Source organism: Balearica regulorum, chromosome Z (assembly GCF_011004875.1).
Source record: "Balearica regulorum gibbericeps isolate bBalReg1 chromosome Z, bBalReg1.pri, whole genome shotgun sequence".
NCBI lineage: Eukaryota > Metazoa > Chordata > Aves > Gruiformes > Gruidae > Balearica > Balearica regulorum.
Genome location: NC_046220.1, coordinates 48,692,559 through 48,712,343, shown reverse-complemented (window position 1 = coordinate 48,712,343; position 19,785 = coordinate 48,692,559). Strand labels below are relative to the sequence as shown.

General features: G+C 38.9%; 1 protein-coding gene across 4 annotated transcripts in view; it reads right to left on the bottom strand.

The window, feature by feature from the left end:
- Positions 1 to 19,785, bottom strand: part of PIP5K1B (phosphatidylinositol-4-phosphate 5-kinase type 1 beta) — a 117,069-nt gene that overhangs the window by 66,115 nt on the left and 31,169 nt on the right. For 2 of the 4 annotated variants that reach the window (XM_075739247.1, XM_075739246.1), the window contains exons 3-4: positions 15,055 to 15,131; positions 14,392 to 14,460 (exon numbers count right to left, since the gene is read on the bottom strand). The exons of 1 other annotated variant lie outside the window; for it this stretch is intronic. In XM_075739247.1, coding sequence (XP_075595362.1) covers positions 14,392 to 14,460 — 69 coding nt within the window. In that variant the 5' untranslated portion in view covers positions 15,055 to 15,131. Of the gene's footprint in view, positions 1 to 14,391; positions 14,461 to 15,054; positions 15,132 to 17,406; positions 17,593 to 19,785 lie in introns of those variants that run through there. One more of the 4 variants, XM_075739248.1, reaches the window with a different exon arrangement.

The window sequence follows — 19,785 nt, the reverse complement described above, 5'->3', positions numbered from 1 at the left end:
CATCCATCACAATCCTCTAATGACATTTCCATTCTAAATGGACATTTAAACTGCTTCAGGTGTTTGAAACAGCATGCATTAGCTTCCAGAAAAAATAGTCCAAATTCCAGGGAATTGTACATGCATGCCAAGGCATCACAGTGCAGCCTAATGGTTTAAATGGAGATTCTGGATACAAATGTATTTATTAAGTTTTGCTTAACAGTCAATGCAAAAGGTGCATTTACTGGGGGAACCCAGAGAGAAATGAAAATGAGTTACGAAAAATCTGAACATAAGTCATTTCACTCTATGCATATAGATTTTAATTCAACAAACAGGGCTTGCAGGGGAGAGAAGGGTTCAAAAGGACAGCACAAAATTGTGATAGAAACTGTATATACATAAACTGATAACACGTCTGAAACTTTCTCATGCTGACTAGACAATCTTGGATGGATTAAAAATGGCAGAAAATAGTCAAAATAAGAAATTCATCAAGAAGGGACTTAAAAGGTGGAAGAAGTGAATAAAGAAAAATATTGGGAAAGGAAAGAAGGCAATCAGGAAGGGTGTACCTTCCCTTGGCATGGTGTATTTTGACCAGTTTGAAGATACCATTTTGGTTTTCAGGTTTACCTCCTACCCACCAAACAAGCAAGAGACTTTATCAGTGGAAGCAAAGAACACCAAATGTTTTATGGTCAGAAGTACTCCAGCACTTGAAAAAACACTTCAGGAGTGGGAATTACATAAGAAACGGTTCAAGTATGTAAAACTACTCTTGTTATAGTTCTCAGAACAGTATATGCTAGAGTGACTGCTTATTTTTAGAAAATAGAAGACAGTGATGTGTAGCTCCTAAATAATTAAGACTGCACAGCAAGCAGAACTTGCACTTGCATAACAATTTAGAACAGGCAATTTGGTGGGAACAACACCACCATTCTTAGACTGCTACTTTGACTACTAAAAAGATTTGGCTTTGTATCATAAGAAGATTCACATTTTTCTTTCCTTGAAAGGCTTCTATTCATGAATGATTAATGCCCAACAAAAGCAGTAATTATGTAACTTTGATCAAACCAATACACATACAAATAGGGTTTCTGCTTCATAGCTGGATGCCCATCTTGTTTGCTGCCACAGCGAGGGACTAAGTCTGAAAGAGCAGCAAATAGCACATTTTATTAATGAGAGAGGATAAACCATTAAAAAAAAAAATCTCAAAAACCAAGGCAGGTAACCTGGCAATGCAATTTCAAGATGAAAACTCTGGATCGCCTTTCAAGCTTATAAAAAAATTCCTGCAGGATTTCTGCAAATTCAAAAGATGACCTACAGTCTCTGGAGGGCAGAATGTAAGGCTTTTGACTAGCATGGCGCAGACCTTACCTACAAGGTTATGTTCTTGTTTATTTCCACTCCTATTCAAGAGTGCCATTATCAATCACCCATCATTTCTGCAGCAACCACAGCAATGGGTTTAACAGAAGATGCAACATTATTAAATCATTCAGGATACTTTAACAACTGTTTTAAAACAAAAAAGGCAATTCCTGACCAAAGTAAACTGTGAACCACTTTAGAAGACATCAACAAATGCTGGTCATCCAATACCCGCTTAGCAAAAGACAAATTTTTGTTTTCAGAAGCCTTAAAATTGAAACAAAATAAACCTTGGAACTTGTCTCAATACAAACACTTGCCTTGGTCTAACTTTATTATTATTATTATTTTGTGATTAAGACCAAAATCCAAGGAAGAGATAAAAAGCTGCTCTTCAAGCCTAGGAGAAATGTTCTTGATTTATCCATTTTCTTACTACAAAGTTATATTTATTGGGATCTACAAATGCAAATGGAAAAAATGAACACTCTCACACATTTTTCCTTACTCGGGTAACTTTAATGCCATGAAGGCAGCAAAACCTAGTTTCAAATCTAAGCCCCTTATTTTCTGCTGTAGAGCAAGCAATAAAATTCAGCAACCTTCTGTGCCCTGAGTTCTCTCTTTTGGAGACCGAAATAAATTTTTCTTCCTGTAAGCCTCATGCAGAAGGTCAGAAAGTGTCCCTGAGTCCATGTGTCAGCTGTAACTGTACAGCTGACAGTGTACAGTAACTGTACAGTGACTCTTGGATCATTTAACCTATTATCAACATCTTCTGAAAGAATGAAAATAATCAGCAGGATAAAAAAGTTCAGCTGATGGATTTTAGACTACGAAACTAATTGGATTTGTAGCAAACGGCGCATACTGTGACAGCAACTGTCTTTGCTACCTTAGGGGCACAACAGAGCAAATGTTTTACCATTCTTTTACCCCATTCTGACTGGGGTATGACTGTCTACTGCACAGGTGCTTTAGTGGTTTTTGTACTGACAATGAAGATAGAAACCCATAAAAACATTGCCAGTTTCAGACTAAACTACCTTTTATTTGCTCTGATACTGTGGATCCTAATGTGCCAGACCAGCATCTGTCCTCCTTGGCAACATATAACAACAGAAACTTGAATGGGAGTAGGCACACCACCCCATCTCTCTCAGCCCAGCCAATATCTTACTGACTTACACTAATCTTCACTTCTGATGCTACTTGCTCTTCCCTCTCCAGCCCTCAAAATCTATGCACTGGTACTCTTCCCACTGTGCCAGCAACAGTTTCTGTGTCCAGCCAGTTTACAAAAAAGCCCATACAAGTTTTTAGCAGGATCAGTTCCCCAATTCACATAAGCCCTAATGTCAGCCACCCAGCTAATTAAAAAAAAAAAATAATCACACCCTCACAGCATAAAACAAATTGGATAGGACATATGTTTGTCTTTCTACTGGTTGCAGGAGGACAAGTGAACTCTGAACTAGCAAAAAGCCTGCTTCCTCAAAATTAATGTGTCAGTACCTCCTGAACACATCTCAATGGACACGGCACTTAACGCTAGCTCAGTACTTTGTGCCATACGGCCAGCACACTCTTGTCTTGGTAGTGGTAGCCTTGGATTTCTCTCCAATTCACAACCAGAATCAGGTACAGTTTTTCTCCTCACTCTAGTTTTTCCACAAAAGGTAGTTCAGGAGAGAAAAGCAAGACTTCCACACAAATTCAGGTTAAACTGCACCTTACTTAGATACTGAGAAGGACAACATAAAAATGTATGATTAAGCATAACCTAAATTACAATTCCTGCAGCCGTGCAAACTGAGAAATTGCCCATTCCCTGTACTACTGCCCCAGAGCGCCTGTATTCCAAAGCAGGTAGGGATATTATTCTTCCACCTACCACCAATTGCCTGCTAAATGGGAACAGATCAGCAAAGGGAAAGAGCTGCATTTCAGGAGGAGATGCACTGGGGATAAGGCGCTCCAGGAGAAGTCCCACAATTTCTAGACTGTTGAGACAAAAAGCCTCCCAGACAGACTCTGCTAGACCCAACTCCACATTCAGCGAATGAGATCACCTTCCCTCTTTACATTGTTCTATATCCAAATAACAGATTAGCAAATAGAGGGATTTATTGTAATAACTTTGCTGTTTTCACCTCAAGCTACAAAATTCCTTCACTGTACCTCATAATTCTTAGATAATTCCACCTTTAGTATTTCCACATTTTTTATTTTAGTCAGTCTGCCTTGCTGTCCACAATATGAGCATATTCAAAATGAAACTTTAGTCTTCCTCCTGTCTACTGCCTCTCCACAGTTTTATCTGTGCATATAAAAGCTTAAATTGTCTTCATTCTGATGAAATATAGTTACTCCTGACAAAAAGGGGCAGAAGTATATATTTTCTCTATATTTGTAGTATGGCACTGCTAAAAGGCATATAGAGATGAAAAATTATATGCTGAGTCACAAAGCGTAACTGGTTACAGAATGAAAACAGAATATAATATAGAACACAGTTCGGCATATGGAATATCTACATCACTGAAATATTCTAGCACTAGATGTGCTGTCTCATGAATTAATGTTCTCTACAGATGGGTCTTCCACTTAGTCTACATCAATCCAAGCTGAAATCCTTTTTCAGACTAGCAAAATAAATGAGAACTTAAATCCTTTCAAATCAGGTATTAAGTTTGCGCATGATCACACAAATGTACTAAGCAGGATTTTAACATTGCTTTTCCTACAGATAATCACTTTCAGGCCAGTTCTGTAAAATTTAAATTTGTTATTTTCATAAAAGAAATGTGTTATTCAGACACACATAATGTATGTAAAGACAGTTTACACAGATAAAAAAAACCAACTGAACTGAAGCTATTTAAGAACTGTGCAAGTTAGGGACAAAGCTATTGAAACAATTGGAAGAGTCCGTCCTTTAAGAAAAAAATCCAGGGATGACAAAAAAATAGGTACTATAGTTTCAGAAAGTGTATTATACATTGCCGAATAATTATTTTCATTAGAGTGTGAAGGTTGTAAATGGCTGGCAAACCTAACTAACCACTGACGTGGTGGTAAAGGATGGTTCTGAGTACACAGTGCACAAAGACTTCAGACACGGTAATAGGCTTATTCTACTAAACAAGTTTTCTTGTATTTTCTCCACATTTGTAAGGAACTATTAGTGACAGAAAACAAATCTTTTAACAAACCATGAGCAGAGATGACCTGAGAGGGACGCAGCCTTTATGTAATGAAACAGAAGTTCCCCTCTACTGTCATTCACAAAGTCATTTTCCCATTCTTCTTTTAATTCTCAATTGTTCTTTCCTAAATCTTTATGCATTCCCACAAGTAGCTTGTGAAAAACATAACTCTAACACTCTTGTCTTCTTTAAAAGTAGACATCCTAGGGATGTCCCCTAGGACTGCGTCAATGTAAACTTTGTCCTTGTTTATCTGTTCTCTTTTTATAATTCATTTTATTGCAGCTGAAGTTTGGCCTATGAGCTTTCTGGGGCAAAGATGGTGATCCTTCCAGAAGACACCTGCCTTATTGCAGGTGCTATAAAGCAATGAAAAAAAAAAAAAGAACTGGCTCAGCAACTCTACCTCATTATCACTCTGGAAGGCAAGATGATATTTGCTTTCTTTCACCCTCTGTTTTACTGTCATTCAAACAGGTTTTAAAATCTGCCTAATGAAATGGTAGATACCTAGTTCAGTGTAAGAGATAGGGAGAAAAAGGCATCTGAGCAGAAGCCACCACTGATTAACATTGCTCTGCAGCCATGCTTCCCACAACATAACTGCCATTAGTTCATTTCTTTCTGCTACTGTCTGTGAAGAAGCCTGCTCTTATCCCCCTCAGCAGCTCGTTCTACTGCTTGGTGGGACTTAACGAACTGGACTGGTGTAGAATAGCTGCCTTCCTTCAGGCAGCATTCTCAGTAAGTTAAAGTGAAATTCACAGGGTTTCACTTGGTCAAAATGATTCAAGCCACATGTGAATTTTCTACTACGAGTAAGCATTTGTTCTTCAGTTATACTGGTTACCATAAGTACCAGGAATCCATGGACACTATCACTCCCATGCAAACACAGTTTATCTTCACCAGACTCCTGAAAAGATACTAAGTCTCCACAAATTGTATAAATTCTTAAGCCAAATCACCTAAAGAGAGTGCCTGTTGAAAAACAGTGCGTCTTCTTCAATGAACATTCAAAAAGAGGTCTCTTTGAACATGAGGAAGTTGCAATTAGATTCAAGATGTGTGGTTATTGCCTAGTCCTTTGCTTCTGCACTAGAGCACTCTCATCTTTGAGCACCTGCTGTGCTTACAGTCCTATTGAAACAACACTTCTTGCAGCTGCTTCTGCTGAAGCTTCTGGAGGTGGCTACCCCATCTCAGCACATTCTCTGCAGCTGCGACATTTAAGCTATCCATTTCCTTTTACATTAAATCACAAACAGGAACATAAAAATACAGTTATTAGAAAATTCCACTGACTGAACTAGTTTTTACTTTTTCTCCACAACTTGTAACCACAGGTCATTACTGCCACGGTACTCCTTTGCTCTTCCTTCAGTTCACACTGCTTTTCTCTCTACCAAATATTTGCCTAGCTGCTGCGGGTCATACTTCATGAAGCTGGATTTCTACCCATTACCGTGACCTCTGCATCTTGCTGATGGGAGATATGGGGTCAGGGTGGGGGGTGAACAGTTATTACTATGTTGTTCTTTCTTCCTACAGAACAAAATTACCTTAGTGCGACTAGTCTGCTTTGCAAGAAGCAGCTGTGACCTCCAGAGGAAAACTCTACCCAATCTTTTTCTTACAATACAGCAATCTACAACTCCAAGTAACCAGAAGGACAGACAGGTATTTGTACAATGCAGGTCTAATTAGAAATGGTCCCATAGACATATAAAAATAAAAAGTCTGCAGCACAGAGTAGAAATACCCAGGGTGTATCTCTTCTTTCAGAAAGTTTAGTTTATACTGTCTGTGCCATGTTCTTTTGTCATTCTTTTTCTGTGCACCCTAGTGTGATGTCTCAGTACAAACTATTGCAGCACTACATGCTGCTCAATATAATGTTGGCTGTGCTTTCTAAATTATGCATATCAATAGCTGTGCTATTAAAATGTAAACAGTAGACTATCTTCTTCTGGCATACTATGCTTAATGCTAGCATAAATGCCAGATCATTAAACAACTGCAACTGATCATACTGTATAATTTTTCCCCTCTTTATATAAATACCATTCAACACTGGTAAAAGTTGTTTTCTTGTAGTTCTTTGAATAATTTTAACAACTTTGCAGGATGCTCTCCCAGGAAACAGTTAAGACATCCACACATTAGATTCTTCCCGCTCAGTTGCTATCTGATTTTTCTGACAGAACCTGAATCTGATGTGCCTTCATTTTCCAAAATTGGATTCAGGTGACTCCATGGCTTTCAATTCATTTCTCCTCCATTTCACAACATTTATGCTGAAGTTTCAGGAGTAGCCATGAATTCAAGTGCTTTGGTTCTTATATTTCTCTGAGAAAAAGAATTTGAGACCTGTAAGTTTGGTAGTAGCCATTGCTCCAGGCAAAGCCACTAAAGACAGTCATTTCAGTACCTTTGCAGATGTACAAAGTGCTCAAAAGTGTGCCATTGAAAATATAAGTCCCAGTGCAGCAAAACCTCCAGGAGCAAAGTTTCAACGTCTGTAGTAAGTACCCTGCGTACAGACATCAGACACAGAGCATAAGCTAATACCAGAAGTGGTACAGCAATGCTGCTGGTACGTGTTTGCAAGCTCTAACAATAGGTAGCTGATTTCCTTTTTCAGGCAAATTGCCTTTGCTCCTGGGCAAAGTGACTCACACTTACGCAGTTTTGAGCAGGTTACGTAAAGTGTTGTAATATGCTAAGCAGAAGAGCTGCAAGATATATAATAATGAGAAACAAAGTCTAATTGTATACACGTGCAGCAGCCTTCAGATTACAAGCAGACATTTTGGCAATCTAGTAGCAGGTTTCCACAACAAGTGCACTATATATATCTATATATATATGTTTTCTTTTCTGGAATGATTTTCTTCTACATGCTTAATGTGCTTTGACAGACTGTCTGTGCCCCATTCTTGCCACCATCCTAGTATTAAGCATCAGGATGCTACCAAAATCTGTTCTGTCAAGAAGCAGATTTAGGAACTGCTGTGTGATTGATGACATGGCAACGCAAAAGCTGCATGTGTGTCAGCAGCTTCTCACAACAGAGTCTGCAAAATATTAGGAGGAAATGAAAAAAGTGGGTATTGCATACCGCAGATTTCAGTGACAAGACTGTGATGGATATCCAAGAGAAGCTACAGTCTGGTGACTGCATTTTGATGCAGTCTCCCTTGCTACTTTGCTTAGGATCTTTGAGAATGAAATGGAGCAAATAATCACAGCCTCTCTTTTTTTTAAAATCTCTGTTTCTTCCTTTCTAAAAAAATCCAAACAGAAAACCCAAACCAAACCCAACCAACCAAAAAAACCCCTATCCTCAAAGAGCTGACCACAGTTTGCATAATTTAAGATGTTTTTGATCTCAAAGTTATTTGAGCTCTTCTACCTTAAAAGCTGCACTGAAAATATATCTGAAGTTTCTCCTCCATTAACTATGTTCTTTGATTAGAGCAACTGAAATTTTTTAGGTGATAGTCACACTGTAAACTTGCAACTTCTTGAAATTTACAGATACAGAGAAAACCCAGAAGGAGTTTCAGAGATTACAATGCTTGTAGCAAATGACTGCAGCTGAACAGCCCCACAGACCCACCTTAAATAGCACCATTTTAAAAGAGAGGATATGCAAGGGAAGGTTGTAGTTTTCAAAAGAAAAAAAACAAATGGGAAGTTGTGTTCCATCATCTCTCAAGGATTTTGATTAAATAGTATTAGACAATTAAAGCTAGAAGAGCATTTATGCCAGATTGCAGTGGCAGAGAAACTAAAAGCAACAATAACAATTAGAGCTGAATGAAGAAGCATGATTCATAATAGAAACTGTGCCACTGTCTTGGTCTAGTTACACATTTCAGAGTCTGAAAGGATGTTGTAGCAAAGCTCATGCAAGGCCTCACACAAGGTTTTAGTAGCGTCAGATATTTTCTTGGAGCTCCAAGGTTTTTACATTCATACAGCTGTCAAGTTAGATTTTCTTCTGCCAAGGTAGAGGGCCAAAACTTGCCTATTGTAAGAAACTGAAGAAATGCAGATTAAATTAATTCAGATAAAGAATGATACCTACCTTTATTTTAGCTTAGCTGAACAAAATCCTAAAGAAAATATTGGAAGAATCTAAAATCCCAGAAATGCATCTGATAGGCCTACAGACTACTAATTATTCTGATAAGCTTTATCCTGAATGAAGTCAGAAATGTTCTGGATAAAGTTTTTAAGTTTTCCTCTGTCAGGTAAAAACAAACCATGAAAACAGATGTTTATAATGTACAGATAGCTTTTATAACTAACCTACAAAGATTCAGCACACATTTGGAACATATTGCTACTGCACAGCAGAGATACTAGAGGTTAGAAATAAACTTTTCCATTGTAAACAAGATTCCTTTTTCCCCACAGGATGAAGAGGCAAGTAATCCCTTTAGGAACTCTCCCAGGGCCAAACTATGATAGAGTTATAGCAGGCCAAACTACACTAATGCATACACACATAGAAAGGACAAGCACATTTTGAAGATTACCCATTTTCACCAGTGAATGATTTAGACGCTTTTTCTTAGCATAGAGCTACAAACTAATCTGTCACAGCTAACTAGTTGTGAGAGATGAGGTGCACTAGATGAGAACACCACCCCCAGCAGTGCACACCCTGATAGTATGAAGGGCATGCGAACAGCAGAATTACAGAATGAAGAGGGAACAACAGAAGAGGGAGAGGATTAAGGAGTCTTTAGTTCCCACCCATTCTCCATCTGCTGCAGCAACTGAGTCCACATCACTATGTGCAACTGCAGCTGTATGTCCTTTACACATACAGTCAGTCCAGTTCAGCTGCTACCTAAAGCATTATCCACATCATCTGCTCCAGAGTCTTCAGAAGTAAGGGGGAGTGAACCACAAGGAAAAGAGTGTGAAGGTTTTCTACACGCCCCAGCAGAAAAATGCTTTTCTTCAACTACCCATTAGAAATAATTTGTTTTCTGGTGGAAATAGGTTTTAGTAAGCCATCATTCATCTCTATATCAATGGGACAGGTTGTATTGGCTAAGGTAAGCAGCTTAATTTACACTAGATAAAATCCACCTTTATCTCCATTACAAAAATACTAATTTTTTACACTTGCATAAAAAAAGATTGATTTAAAAATCCCAAGTATTTGCAATTATTTTCTCTAATTTTCCCTCAAGTTTCCTTTATGAGATAATTCATCCTTTACATTTCCAAATCAAGCAACTAAAATATTGCTTAATACAAATTGATTAGTTAGACTTATTTCTCATTGGATCTGACACAAGAAAAATGCCTCTAAAGCCAAGATATTTATTTAATTTTCTCTTATGTGTCATTGGATTTTACATGACAAACTAGACATTTTCCATGCACCACTTTTCCTGTTTGTATGTAGTTTATATATATATATATATGACTAAAGCTGCACAGACACAATATTTGCATGCTATTATGAAAGATGAATGGACATAAGCTATATGGAGATAATGGCAGGACGACATTAACTCTTCCTTCACTAATCTCTCTGCTCTGCAAGGGTGACCTTTTACCTGGGGTGAGGTTGACATTGAAACTTATCACATTTCAGGATGATTCTCTCCCAGAATTATCACTAGAAATTCCTTAATTACCCACATAAAACTTGACATAACAAAAAACTTTTCTAACATCTGTGTTTCTGAACTACGTGTTAGTTACTCATTCTGCTTCCAGCTACACTATTGTTCCGCTGAAATCCTCTGTGCCCACATCTCATCACGCAACTTCTTTGGCTACCAGACCTCTTCAGGAAGCACATCCCTGAATGCAAGAATATTCCAAGTCCAAGATACACACCAGTACCATAGGTCCCATGCCAAAGTCCTTCATAAAACTTAGTCAGTTCCATCTTAACAGCAGTTATACAGGTGCCCTTGTGCTATAGAAAGCAGAGTAGAGTAAAAACCAGAATTGCCACAATTCAAGCCAAGGTACCGTCCTTTGATGTTCTAAGCTGAACAGCACAAGCTTCTTCACCTTTATTATGTGTGGGGTTTTTTTAAAAAAAAAAGTACAAGTGAAGCCTCTGAGCAATGAGTTAGCAAGCACAGTCTGACTTCAGAACTACATGAGCATCTCACCTAAGTGTTTCCACTGAAATCAAGGGCAGTGGTAGATGGGAACAGGAACTGCCCAAGTAGTTGAAAAACCACCAGCTGAGGAAACAAGCTCTTCCCTAGCCCAGATTTCTAAGGAAGTGGCACAGGAAGTCACAGGACAGAACTGCAAGTATTTTCCAGCCAAATAAACCAAGTGCAACAACATATGACTAGAGAACTGTAAATGCAATACCTGTATAAAAGAGTGAAGAAAAGAGACATAAGAAATAAAAGACAGGCAGGTCTTATCTGTAAACAAGACTTCAGAGAAAGATCTCCTTGTGAAAGTTACCTAAAAATATGGAATTAAATGAGAAATGGCATGAAATAGCCCTGTCAAACACAGGTCCTGCCAAGCTCATCCTGTAACCAACTTTCTAGACATATGTAGTTGATTCTTCTGGAATTCTGTAAAAAAAAAATGGAACAGTTACACACAATACCTGAAGAAGGTGAGAATTAACAGAAAGTGCGAGGTCTGTAAGGAATATGGCTTAAGAAGAGAAATATATTCTTAAAAAGGAAAGCGTCAGGCAAAGACATGCTACCAGTAAGCCCTGAGTGGATAAGTTATGGGGTTAAAATTTTTTTATTAACATTATCAAAACAGCAGGAGCATAACAATGTATTTGGTGATAACACTAAACTATGGGGCATATGCAACACAGGATCTTGAACACCTAACAACTGACAGCGTAAGTATAAGAAAAGGAATTCAACTGGCATAAGATACAAGTACAGACAACTGGTGGTTCAGGAGAAAGTGCAGAATTTGGAAATGACAGTCACTGTGATCTCCCAGTATGACGTGGTCGTGAATCCTAGGTTTTGTCAGAGATGTGTTTCCAATAAATACATGGAAGAATTTGTGCCACGGTGAGGAAGCATTATAAAGACTTCTCTGGAATATTGTGAATTTCAAGTTGAACAGTGTGTTAGGTTTGCGTGGCAAGGTTTTAGTAGCGGGGGGGCTACAAGGGTGGCTTCTGTGAGAAGCTGCTAGAAGCTTCCCCTGTGTCTGATAGAGCCAATGCCAGCTGGCTCCAAGACAGACCTGCCGCTGGCCAAGGCCAAGCCAATCAGTGCCTCTGTGATAACATATTTAAGACAGAGAAAGCTTTTGCAGCCGGAGAGAGGAGTGAGAAGATGTAAGAAACTCTGCAGACACCCAGGTCAGTGCAGAACGAGAGGGAGGAGGTGCTCCAGGCACCGGAGCAAGATTCTCCTACAGCCTGTGGTGAAGACCATGGTGAAGCAGGCTGTCCCCCTGCAGCCCATGGAGGGAGGATGAGGGGGTGTAGAGATTCCACCTGCAGCCCGTGGAAGACCCCACGCCGGAGCAGGTGGAGGCACCTGAAGGAGGCTGTGGCCTCATGGGAAGCCCACGCTGGAGTAAGCTCCTGGCAGGACCTGTGGAGGGAAAAGCCCACGCCAGAGCAGGTTTGCTGGCAGGACTTGTGACCCCATGGGGGACCCACGCTGGAGCAGTTTGCTCCTGAAGGTCTGCACCCCGTGGGAGAGACCACGCTGGAGCAGTTTGTGAAGGACTGTAGCCCGTGGGAGAGACTCACGTTGGAGAAAGTCGTGAAGGACTGTCTCCCGTGAGAGGGACTCCATGCTGGAGCAGGGGAACGATGAGAGGAGTCCTCCCCCTGAGGACAAAGAAGCAGCAGAAACAACATGTGATGAACTGACCATAACCCCCATTCCTCATACCCCTGTGCTGCTGAAGGGGGCTGGAGGTTGAAGCCAGGAGTGAAGTTGAGCCCGGGAAGATGGAAGGGGTGGAAGGAGGTGTCTTAACAGTTGATTTTATTACTAAGCAAAACAGAGTAGAGGAATGAGAAATAAGTTAGATGAATTCCCTAAGTTCGGTCTGTTTTGCTCGTGATAACAATTAGTGAGTGATCTCTCCCTGTCCTTATCTCAACCCACAAGCTTTTCATTGCACCTTTTGTCCCTTGTCTAGAAAAGGAGGGGAGTGATAGAGCAGCTCTGGTGGGCACCTGGCCCTCAGCCAGGGTCAACCCACCACAAACAGGAACAGAGAAGAGCATGGAGGATGACTGGGGGCAATGGAAACTCACCTGTGATGGGACTACTAGGATTCGTCTTGTCTAGTCTAACAATATAAAACTGCAAACGTGTCCACCTCAGGCACTGAACTTTTCTTCCTTTCTTGTACTAAATGTCAAGAACAATTTAGACTTCAATATTTTAAAGTCATAAGCTGGGGAGACTGAACATAACCTATCTAAAAAGAAATAAAAGCATTTTCTCAAAAAATTATTTGCTTTCAGTTCTGAGAAAGTTATCTGGGGTCTTAAAGCCACCCAGATACTGAAAGTGTAGCTGCCAACAAAAGGGGTGGGAAAAGAAACAGCAGCTTATTATTCTCCTTGACTTTACCAGCAGTGCTGTAGGCAACACTCAGAAGTGAAAAATCCTAACCCATGGTAGAGGAATGTGGATCTCTGTGCTAGATCACAGAAATTAAGAAAAAAATTTTACAACTTCTTTGAGGTAATCTGTCAAGAAAATGACCAAATCCAGTGGCTAAAAATTTGGTTATGTAGACATATATAGAAAAATATGCATTTATAGCTTCCCTTAGTTATCAACAGTGCTAGGTGGACCTAAATAATTCTGGTCCCAGACAATCAGTTACCAAAAAACAAAACCAAAATGATTATCAGCTACTGTTACAACATCTAAATAGCCCTATGCTGCTACCATTGATGCATGCTTCCACATTAAGTATGTCTTCTCAAATAACTTTTTTTTTTTTAAATAATTGCACCTCTCTTGTGAGGATAGGCTGAGAGAGTTGGGATTTTTCAGCCTGGAGAAGAGAAGGCTTCAGGGACACCTTATAGCAGCCTTCCAGTACCTGAAGGGGGCCTACAGGAAAGCTGGAGAAGAACTGTTTACAAGGGCACGTAGTGATAGGACAAGGGGTAATGGGTTTAAGCTGAAGGAGGGTCGATTTAGATTAGACATTACGAAGAAATTCTTTACTGTGAGAGTGGTGAGGTACTGGAACAGGTTTCCCAGAAAGGCTGTGAATGTGCCATCCCTGGAAGTGTTCAAGGCCAGGCTGGATGGGGCTTTGGGCAACCTGGTCTAGTTGAGGGTGTCCTGGCCCATGACAAGGGGGTTGTTGGAACTACATGATCTTTGAGATCCCTTCCAAACCAAACCATTCTATTATTCTATAAAAAAACAAAGCAAACAAAATGTGTACTGCTCGGCAAAGTACTGAGTAGGTGGTAGGGTAGGTTTGTAGTCCAGACACATCACTTAAACATTCAAAGGGTTTGGGAACTTACTGTACTAAATTTCTAACAACAGTGTCTATGCCCAGAGGTGTATCTGTTGCTAAGAGCAAAGAATTTCCATCAATCTAGCAAGACTGTCTACTTTACAGCTGTACTGAACAAGCTTTCAAATATTCAGTTCTGCAGTGGGTAGAAGTGTCTTACGATTTCACAGAAGGAATAAACTATTTTCAAAAATCCATAGAATGTGTTTTGTTTGTTCTTGTAATTAGTCAGTTGTGAAATACATTTCACTTACAGCAGGTTTGCATTACCAATACGAAGGGAAACACATGCAACAAAAAGGTTGTAAGTCTTATTTACCCTTTTATATGTTTTCTCTTCATTTGGTTTTCCAGTAGCAACATCTCCGTTTTCAGTAACAGACGACATCTAACAACAGAAGCTTAAGTTACACAAAGTAGCTGCTTTAACAAAGTAAGTGTTCAGAAAATACCATACAACTTGTTATTCATTTTTTACTAAATTCAAACATTTTAGAGAACAGCAAGTCATGAAGATCAGTGACATATCTAGGATATTCCTAGAAGAATTTTCCAGGCAAACTAAAAGGACAGCACTGCCTCAGGAACACATCGAGTATATGACTGATTCGACATGAACCTCTACTTTTCCCCACACCACTATGCAAGTCTGCAGGAAGACAGTGCAGTAAAATCTTGCTCCTCAGCAGACTGCATGAGATCATCTTGAAACATACAATGATGTGCAAAACTATGAAGCTTGTGAGCCAGATATTCAGTGGCATATCTCAGAGGTCCAAGGCCTCTGGCTACATTAACACACTGTCTCCTCAAAGGAGCAAGGATATTATTTGACATTGCATCTTGTCAAGGCTGTAAAGCAATGCTAGATTAAGAATAAACCACTACATTAGAGACCACTTGGGTCAGACAAAATGCTACAAGGACATGTTTTAAAATCATTCTAGATTTTGTGAAGAGTTCACAAGGAAAGCACACATACCTTGATGAACAAAAAATCATCTGGAGCCGAGAGCGAAGATTAAGCCATTTATCAGTGGTGGTAACGTTTTCCAGAACCTATTAAAAGAAATATCTGTTATCACTATCCCATCACAAATTTACATCTCGCAGAATAGCTTTAGATTTCCTTTTTCTACAATTCTTCAGCACAAGCAAGAATGCAGCTACGACTAATGCTTTTCAAAAATCATCTCAAATAACTTGGTTACTAATGGGTCATTTAATGTTCTTAGAAACTAGCAATATTACACAGGATAGAATCAGTGCAGTCTAATTTCCCTTTGCCTTAGATATTTCACTACTGTGGCACAAGCAACCCTACAATAAAACATATATGTAGAGCAGTAGACATACACAACACTCCAGAGCATGTAATTACATGCTCTCTTCCATGAGGACTTTGAAAATTAAATACTAAACCTTATGATCTCCCCTCACTTGGGATAGCCCATATTTTAATTCCACCAAAGCCAAAAAGATAAGCAATAAGAGTGACGGTTGGAGGACTGCATACTGAATAGTTGTAGATAACAAATACACTAATTTTGGAAGTTTTCCATAACAGTAGTTACTAGCAGCACAATTTCTGCAAGTAGTGTTGTTGAGGTGAGCTATTTCATAGTTAAAATGGTTTGACTAAACATATGAGAAAATATTACATAATCAGATATTATTTGACAACTCTTTGGAATGAGCTCTACCTCTCATCTTCCACATCTGTTTTAAGGCACATCAGGAAAGCTATTCTTCAATTTCATTTCTCAACCACACCAGAAGAAAAAAATCTCATTTGTCTTTAATCAGTACAAATAGCATCTTGTACATAACTAAAAATTGATTAAAAACCTGTAATTCCCAGGCCTCATTCCCTGAATTTAATTTTCCAGTAATCTGAAAAGTATACGTAACACCACTAAGAAACCTTTTCATAAAAGTCTTCAAAACAATATTTTCCTCCTCTTCAGAGGAGCAGACTATTAATTGCACCTGAGAAAAAAGGGGACTACAAATAGAAACCTGGATTTTGAGAACAAAACAATGCCTCCTTAGAAAAATTCTTCTAATGTTACATACCAACGTTTTCCTACTGCAGTGAGCTATATTCTTCATTGTAGTCCTCATGCAATTAATCTAATCAATAATTCCTTTACTTCTATGTGTACTAGCATCATCCTACACAGCAAACTCCTACTTAAAAGCAACAACTCAGTTTTGATAGCTTTTAAAACTGAGTTTTCTTACCTGTATTCACACATTTAATACAAATTAATACTGATCCAATGTTTGCAACTCCATCAGTACATGAACACAGACATCAAGAACTTCTGTTAAAACAGCTTTTGTAGGAAAAGAAATGTCATTTTAATCACTAGCAGGAGGAAGACTGTTTAATCAACTGATACCCGGATAAAACCACCAACCCCCTCCAGACTGTTGTTCTCCATGCACCCCAAGACTATTGATATAATAAGCTGATCTACTACTCCCAAAACTTTATAAGATATGATATAAATAGTTGACTTTTGCTGAGTATGAATCCAACATGGGAACTTTCAGCACTAAGTTAGCTAAAGAAAACACTCATGCCAGACATGGAAGAAAAGCCTGTATGTTCCTAGCACAGTCAGACAAATTATTCAAGAATGCTTCGTTCATGTGAAAAAACACCCCTGAAATACTGCCAAGGATAGGAAAACAGACAATGAGAACCCAAGTTCAGTAACTACCAAGTACAAAAACCTCACACACCATGAGGAAGGTAATTTTTTCCTATCTATGCCAGTTTATTTCATTCCTAGAATATGCGTTATATTCCTAGAATATACATTATATTCCTAGAATATGCATAAATAGAATTATTTTGGTTCCTAATCTTTTGAGAACCAGAGCACACAGCTCTAACTTAACTAGGGTTGTGTTAAACATCTTTCAAGATATTTGCTGTGACAACTATCTCCTAATCCATGCTATTAATTGTTTGCAAAGCAAGTATTACTTCATGTATTTTCTCTCTGCTCTGCAGCAACTGAAATGGTACTGGGTGCCTTCTCATGTGCTTTATATCATGCATAGCCAGAGCTACTGTTCTTTTGTTCTTGAATTTTTAATTGCATTTTCCTTATGGTCATGGTTTAACCTGGCAGGCAGCTAAAACAACCACACAGCCGTTCATCACCCTCCCCCTTGCCTGCCTCCCAGTGCGATGGGAAAAAGAATTGAAAATGGGAGAGGAAAAAATTAAGACTTGTGGGTTGAGATACAGACAATTTAATAGGACAAAAAAAGTAAGAGAAAAAAGAATAAGAGTAAGATGAACAGCACAATTTCTCACCACACAAAGTTGATGCTCTGCAAGACCCTGAGCTGATCTGCCTCCCAGCTATATAGAGGGCATGACGTCATATGGTATGGAACATCCCTTTGGCCAGTTTGGGTCAGCTGCCCTGGCTGTGTCCTCTCCCAGCTTCTTGGACACCCCCAGCTTTCTCATTGGCAGGGCAGTATGGGAAGCTGGAAAGCCCTTGACTGCTGGGTCACAAGTGAAAACATCAGTGTGTTATCAACATTTTTCTCATCCTAAATCCAAAACACAGCACTATACCACCTGCTAGGAAAAAAAATAACTCTATCCCTACCAAAACGAGGACACTTATATAGCAGAAATCCACCTTTTACTAACAGCACAAGGCATTAATTTTGCCAGATTATAAGTAACTATCTAGTTTTATGCAACCTTAATTGCTTAGGCCCAGCTCACAGGAACAGGTACTGGTACTAACACTTGAATGGCCTTTCAGCTCAATTTCAAGTGAGCTTTAGAATTCCCACCAACTTTAACAAAAGCCAACATCCATGACAAACACTGTTGTTAGGTTCCTACAGGCCTCATGCATTAATTCATCTAACCAAAGATTAGTTCTGCCTTCTTTCTATTATCAGGAAAACAATATCTGTTTGAAGAACGTATTTCTTAGCATTATTTTCTTAGATTATTTTCTTAAATAATTTTTTTTTTTTTTTAAAAGCACAGATAAAACATGTTGTTTAGGAATCACATTCCAAATACAAGCCATGTAACTTCTACTGCTGGCAGGTTTCTACATTTAGAAAGAGAAACCACATTTGAAAGAAAACATATTTCTATCTTTTCTCCTGCCATAATCTATCATTTTAGATATGAGGAGTAAAAAAAAACAAAACAAAATTACACTTAAAATTTACCAGTGCACACAGGGAGAATATTATAAGTTAATGAATACAAGAAGTAATTATGCCTGTTTAAGACCAAAAATATATAAACACAATAGGCTGTTTGGTGCACATTTTTCATCTTTAAGAATCTGAAACACACAACTGGATTTTCAGGAAACACTTTTTTTTTCTCTGGTAAGTGAATGCATTGGGATGGAATACACAATTTTAGAATTAATCCAGAAATTTGGTTCTTGTTCTTCCATGCATTTCAGGTAACTTATTTATTAGAGATAGCCACTTCCTAATCCTTGAACAGTTCTCTTCCTCCAGGAAGACACAAAACCCCCGGAATAGGGCAGATGACTCCTCAGAAAAGCACACAATCTCATGTTGAATTCATACCAAGGATATTAAGTCAGCACCAGACAAAAAATGCAGATGATCAGAATAGTCACTTTATCCGTCCTAAGTGACTAGAAGTTTTCAACACAAGACTTCATTCTTCACAACGGCAGTTTGTCAGCATGATGTGTAAAAATGTTACCAGGCATTTCTAATTCTATAAAGAGCATTTATAGTGTATTCCATTGAAAAGAGTTAATCAGTTAAATTCCTTGGTAGCCCTTGTCACTCTTCTGTTGTATTAAAAGATGCTGCTTTAAAGTTGTAACTATGAAAATCACAGCCATTTCATTTTCTGCAAAACTCACTTTTACTGGTAAGATTTTGCCCAGTTATACTTTTCCTGGTGGTTGCATGAAAGTAGCTTGACAAGTCAGTCCCTCAACTCACTAAAAGGACTTGCAGATCTATATGGCAACATGCTTCCACTTGGGTGACAGAGTCATACACTGACAGATTTCACCTCTAGTGTGAAACTGGAAATCTTTGTTACACAGTGATGCAGGAAGGGGAAAAGCTTCTACACCAAGAATGCTCCACAGTGGAAGAAATCCATCAACACATTCATTAATGAAAAACTACTCTAAGTACTTGTCCTCTTGTGATCCCCCCCTGCCCCAAGTGCCCTAAAACCATTCACGGTATCCTTGGCGCAACAGGAGAGTAGCTTCAACATCTAAAGGCACAAAAAAAGCTAACTCCCCTACTTCCTTGGGATGATCAAGACTGGAGCTCATGCCTTCTTAGGAAATGAAGAAACTTCTCTCGCAGATGATGCATTTATAAAGCCTCCTTCCCATCTGGATTCTCTGCCACCTAATAAGACATATGCATCAGCACCAGTTTTCCCAGTCATTAGATATCATCTCCTCTTGTCTAGTCTTCCATGAAACTTGCTGGTACTCCGGACCACTGTCAAATTTAGGCCAATCAAAACTAACAAGAGCTTTCCCTTTCCCTCTCCAGTAGAATTTGAACAGTAGGATTATTTACAAGATTATTTGCAAAGCAAAGGGCTCGGGACACACAAAACATCCTCTGACATACACAGAAAATTGCATACCATACATTTTGTTTCCATAGGAAATAAAGTGAAAAATATCAGCATAATTCT